This window comes from Cervus elaphus, chromosome 28 (assembly GCF_910594005.1).
Source record: "Cervus elaphus chromosome 28, mCerEla1.1, whole genome shotgun sequence".
Taxonomy (NCBI): Eukaryota; Metazoa; Chordata; class Mammalia; order Artiodactyla; family Cervidae; genus Cervus; species Cervus elaphus.
In genome coordinates, this window is record NC_057842.1 from 16,333,126 (window position 1) to 16,339,125 (window position 6,000).

Here is a 6,000-nt window from a genome sequence, read left to right on the forward strand (position 1 = left end):
GATATCCATTGGGAAAGGACGTCAGGTCCCTACCTCACAGAAACCACCAAAGATTAGACACATACCAAGAACCAACACTTCAAAGAAAAACTTGACACATGTTAGAACAATTTTTGATGAGTGAATCCTTTTTTTTTAATTGAAACATTGTTGATTTGTAATGAATTTTAGATTCAGGCATACAGCAAAGTGATTCTGTGATTCAGTGTCTCAGGTGCTTCCTTGCAGAAATTTCACTCGCCCTGGGCCACGCCCTCGACTCCAAACAACAACGAATAGACCTCCAAGGTCGGAGCAGCATGTGATGGTGCTTGCGGGTGGTTTTTGACTGAATAATTTATTCTAATAGGCTAGCAGAGGATCTCCAAACCCATCCTGAAACAGGAGTCCTTGCTCCCTTGAATGTGAAACAGGGCTTGGGAAGGGCAGAGGTGTGTCATGACCATTTTGTCTGCAGAGGACAAAGTGGTGCGTCGAGAGGATGCGTGGAAGCACGTCCCAGGACTCTGAGCACACGGACACAGTGACTGGACTCCTAGTCCTGCTCTTGGGGCATCGCACTGTGTCCAGCCCTGACACACGGCGAGCAGCTCCCACGTGCCCTAGGGAAGGTGACATGACCCGGACCTGGCCAGTGGGTGTGTTCCGTCCTCCCTGGCCACCGTGATTGGCTCAGGACTAGGGCAGTGAGCAATCAGGACCCAGGGCCAGGCTTGACCCTGGCATCAAGGGGCAGAGGGGCTCTGGTTCTGCCGGAAGGGGTGCGGCTGGCTGTCGTCAGGCTCCAGCAGTGGAAGGGGAGTGAGGTCGGCCTGGGGCCGTTGGTGGCCTTCCAGCTCCCGTCAGGGCAGAGCCGCCAGCCTGAGGATGAGGGCGCTGCTGAGCCCAGGGGTTGAGAGCGCCCGTTCCCGGTGTGGACCCGGAGCTCCTCCTGAGACCTGAGGGGAAACCGTCTGCTCGTGAGTCCTCTTCTGCTTGTCTGTCAGCTTGTTTGAACCTCGCTGGGTTTTCTATTCAGCTGGCTAAGTGGAGACATGGAAATGCAACTGTGTGGGTTTTGGCTGGCTTCAGGAAGAAATGCCAGATGCCGCTGGGAGACTCCAGTTGAATCTGGATGAGGTGATATCTCTTCGGGTCAGATATTAATTCTAGGATAACCCGAAGTAGTCTTCACAGGATTGAGATAGAAACCTGCTAAGGGAGCAGTCCATGTCCTCATTCTAGAGCATGAGACTGCTGCTCAGAGTAGGGGGTGACGTGGCTCCAGCAAGGAGGTGTGCACCCAGACAGAAGCCCCGGATCCTGCCGTTTGAACGCAGGGAAGCCACTGGTGTGGGTTGTCCGTGTGTCAGGGGCTAAGGCATCAGCCCATACTGGACACTGTTGGGGCCTGACTTGGTAACTGCCATGTGGTAGCTTTGAGATTTCCAAAAGCAGTTTGCGCTGAAGGGAGGAAGGGCACCTGGCTTCATCCACCCCACCACACCCTCCAGATTCCCACTGACACTGACACCTTTCTCTCGATTTCTGAGGAAGTGACAGAGTCACTCTCTCGTGACCACCTTTGCTGACTCCTGTTCACGGGCTGCCATGTGGAGCTGCTAGAGGAGAAGCCAACGGCCTTTGCTCCCGAGTGCCTCTCTTTCTGTGGACCTTGGGGGCCCTAGTCCCCACTTGCACACCACAGGCCTTTTCCACATGTTGTGGGGCCCCTCACTCAGTGTGTATCCCTCGCTGTCCTTGCCATACCTCCCTTGAAACTCAGCTTGTGAGCTCCTTTGTCTGCAGCGTGGCCCGCCTGGCTGCCACCGGCCGGACAGAGCTGACAATGAAACAACAGCTCAGATCTGACAGCTCAGAAGCTCTGTACAAAGGGGCCTGACTCTTTACAGTGGAGAGGGTGTCGTAGCCTCCAGGGTTCTGGAACCTGTGCTTGCGCCAAAGTGACTCCACAGGCGTTTGAATGCCTGGGGAGAGTCCTGGCTATAGTGGGAATGGCTCGAGTCTCCTGAGGTTCTGAAGGCCCACTGTGTGCAGGTTCACGGTGCAGAGAGAGGAGAAAGTGGAGGCCTGCCCTGGAGGTGGTGAGAGCCCATGGATGAGTCAGACAGGCAGGCGGGGCAGGATGGCACCTGAGCCGCCTTCACGAGGGGGTGGTGTGGGGCCAGAGGACGAGAAGCAGGTCTGCTCCCTCGGCTGGTGCCCAGGGCAGGTTGTCACCAGACAGAACAGTTACCATGGTGATGACCATCACTGCTGTCTGCAAAGGGTTTCCAGTGGTGCGTCTCCATTGGAGCGGTCAGGCCATCTCTAAGCTAGACTGGCCATGTGCATTGCCTCTCCTTCGTTCTTCCCATGTGTTCTCTTCTTTCCAGAACATGAATTTTCTAGAGGGTTTTTGGGTCACCAGGATGTTAGGTCATTCTCTAGCCTTGTCTCCTGAGGAATGGCTTCCTAGTTGTTGGGGTTGTTTGTTTATCCAGCTCTCTTTCTTGGCTGATTATGTGACTTTGTTTGTGCCACAGGAAAAGTTCAGCATTCGCGTTCTGGCTGAGATGTCATTCTTAACAACAGCAATGACTGCCTGGGGAATATGACGGCATTTGCCTAAAGGACTTCATCTGGCCCATGATATCTTGAAAGTACCTACACCATCCTTTCAGATACTCAAAGGTACTTCAAATAAAATCAAAACAAGAATTCTCAAACGTAGCCTTGAAAATGTGGGGAGTCAGAACAAAAGGACCTCATTGTTTCACTGATAGTCATTGATGGGGACACCCAGAATATACGGAGAAATGAAGAGAAAAGGTTTCAAGTTTGTTCGTGGTCAGGGAGACGGAAGAACAGGGAGTGCTTGCCGTGAATACAGGGTTTGCTGGGAGGTGAGGCGGAAATCTTCAAAGGGTCTGAAACTACAAGGTGGCCATGGTTACACAGCGCTTTGTCGGTCCTCAGTGTCCCCAGATTGCAGCCGTTTTCAATAATTGTTATTATTAGACAACGATAATTGTTAACAACAATAACAATTATTAAACAACAATAATTGTTACTATGACATTGTTATTATTAAATAAATGAATAATTTTATTCTTTCAAACTGAACCAAGAAAAGTACAGAACACCATAGAACAAGTAAAAGAGCACAAAATAGGTAGAGAAAAACCAAATAAACAGACCCTCAAGGGAAGGGAAGTCAGTCTCCCCTGGGTGGGGAGCGAGTTGATGGCATCCATGGGGGGCAGACAGGGATAGCGGCTGCAGAGCCCACGGCTCCCCTGGACCTGGTGTTTCCAGAACGGGCTCTGGGTCTCTGTCCAAAAGAGGGGCCCGTTGTCCCTGCAGCGGTTGGTCAGTCATCGTGGGCGTCTGGGTGTTGAGCAGGAGCCAGGGCAGGCTGTCCCTGCAGAGGTGGTAACTCATGCCCTGACTCGGGTTCTCCTGCCAAAGCCCGAGCGGGTGCAGGTGCAGGTGGAGGTGGACGTTTGGGCCGAGGGGGAGGGACATCGGTGCCTGGGGCTGGGCGTCCTGCCGGCACAGAGGTCCGATCTGCCCAGTGTGGTGGCCAGGAACCAGCTGGTCCAGTGTCTTTGAGGCAGGATGGATCAGGTCTCGATGTCCCCTCAGTGGATCCCTGGGTCCTGCACGTGCAGCAAGCACCTCTGTAGGGACAGGTGTTGGAAATGGAGCCTGGTTGAGTTGGAAGGTCAGAGCTAGAGCTGGGAGAGAAGAAGAGATTACCCAGAGGTCTCCCTTGTCACGGGCCTAACTGGGCTCTAAAGCTTCCCAGGACTTCCAGTAGAATACCCAGCATAGGATGCCTTCTCTGACTGCAGTCTGCAAGATGGTGTGAGGCCAGCCGTTGCTCCAGGCCCAGCCCCAGCTCTGGAGGACTCCTCCCTGGGAAGCTCAGCGCCCCTCCCCACACACTCAGATTCCCAGCCCCGGGCTCCTCACCTCTGTGCTCTGCCGCGCTGGGCTCCAGGTCCTCGTGCTGCCTCAGAGGGAGGGGTGCTCGGGGCTCTGGGTCGGAGCCAGGTGTGCTGAGCCGCGAAGCAGCCCGAGACTGGGCCCCGCGGTGTGTCCTGGGTGGTTTCTGGGGAGGCCTTCCCCTCTTGCTCTTCACTCCCCCTTGGGCTGACCCCTCCATGGGCACGCTCACCTGGACCCTGCACTGGGCCTCACGGGCAGGGGGATGGGGCTCCGACCCCTCCCTCGAGGAGGTGGACGGCGTGTCCCCCTCGTCGGCCACATCCGGTGGGAAGCTCTGCAATGACAGTAAGCGTCAGCCAGGCCTGCTTGGTGTTTTCCGAGCTGGGCCTGGCCAGTATGGCTGCTGCTTCTGCCCACTTGAATTTCTGGTCCCAGCGGAGATGTGTGTCTGCTCAGATACCCACCCGGGAGGAAGGAGACACCTCTTAGGGCGTCAGGTCAACCTGGGCAGTCAGCGCTGCCTGGGCTCTCCCCCTCCCGCCCAGCCTGCTCTCCCCTGGGGTGGGGACGCCACCGGTGCACAGGCTTCTGACCGCACATCCTTCTGGGCTTGCTTGAGGCAGACACACCCCGAGAACCCCCCGTCCCCATTCCCAGGGAAAGGACTCGGGGTTGCCCGGGTGGGATGGGAGAGGTGGCCGGGCCCGGCCTGGGGCTCCCGGGTTACCTTCCTGTTCCTTCGGGCAAAGGGCCAGAGGCCTCCTCGGGGGGCCCTGAGCCAGCGTCGCCAGCGATCCCACACACTCTGCCTGTGAGCCCTCCCGAGGCCCCGGCCTCTGGGCAGGGGCAAACAGCAGAACATCTTGGCAGCAAGTGATCTGGCTGGGGTCTCCTCTCGCAGTGGTGCCTGGGTCCCTGGGTTCTGGGTTCTGTTGAGTTCTGTTGCCAGGAAGTGACATCATTTCTTGGGTTCGTTGCTGAGGTCCCTCACACAGAGCTCCCCAAGGGAACCTGGGTGTTTCTGAGTGTGCAACCACACCCTTAGGCCCCGTGCGGGCACAGTGACACGCACACTGCCCAGCCCTCAGCCTTGGGGGAGGCCTGGGTTCCGCCAGGGCCTGAGCTCTGAGGACACAGCTGCTTTCAGACCAGGCTCCTCCTTCTCCTAGGTCACGTGGCCCTAGACAAGCATGTGCCCCTCAGGGTTTCCCCAGTCTTTCCATCTGCCGAGCGGGGGTCATTCTCCCATCTCCTGCCCAGATCTGTTGGCCTCCGAGACCCCCATGCCTTTCCACCTGGGGCTGGTATCACATGGAGTTTGTGCACTGAGACTTCCCAAAGGAAGGATTCAATACAGGGCTGACCTAGCACGGAATGGGGCAGAAACAGGCTCTGGGACCTAGGAAAAGACACTCCCCTTGCTGCCTTTTCAAGACCCCACCCCCCAATTGCGGGGCTGAAAGGAAGACTGGAAGGTCGCCTTCTCTTATATGAAAGAGGAGCCAACTTTCTGGTCCTCTTTTTCCATCGAGATTCTGGTTCAAGTCTCCCAGCTTGGCTTCTGTGGGTGGCTGAGCATAGAATGGCTCCCTGCATTCAGGCAACTGCTCTGAAAATGCAACCATGGATGCAATTATGTACAGCACTTCTGTTCAAAATGGCTATACATGTTAAGAAGTCGTGATATCCTTCAGTAGATGAATGTGTAGGTCAATTGGATTCCATCCAAGTCACTTGGGGCAGAACATGTCACCCTAAGATGTGTCTCCGACATCGGGTGAGTTTGCTGTGTTTAATTCAATAAAATAAAAAAAGAGAAAACCTGAGTAGAAGTTGCCCTTCTTGATTTTAAGATTTACTAATTGATTGTTGGCCGTGCTAGGGCTTCATTGCTTTGAGAGGGCTTCCTCTAGTTCTGGTGAGTGGGGCTCCTCTTGTTGCAGAGCACGGGTCCAGGTGTCCAGGCTTCAGTCGTTGTGCTGCATGTGTTTAGCAGTTGTGACTCCCAGGCTGTAGAGCGCTGGCTCAGTGCGTGTGGTGGATGAGTTTAGCTCCTCTGAGGCATGT

The 6,000-nt window shown here is 55.4% G+C and overlaps 1 protein-coding gene across 1 annotated transcript; it reads right to left on the minus strand.

Moving 5' to 3' along the window:
• Positions 1-694: 694 nt before the first annotated feature.
• On the minus strand, positions 695-5,104 carry LOC122685236. Its single transcript, XM_043889827.1, has 4 exons — positions 4,661-5,104; positions 3,958-4,267; positions 3,506-3,662; positions 695-938 (listed from the first exon to the last, which is right to left on the minus strand). The coding sequence occupies exons 1-4, from the start codon at positions 4,793-4,795 to the stop codon at positions 695-697; spliced, it is 846 nt and encodes a 281-aa protein (XP_043745762.1). The 5' UTR covers positions 4,796-5,104.
• Between the last annotated feature and the right edge of the window lie 896 nt (positions 5,105-6,000).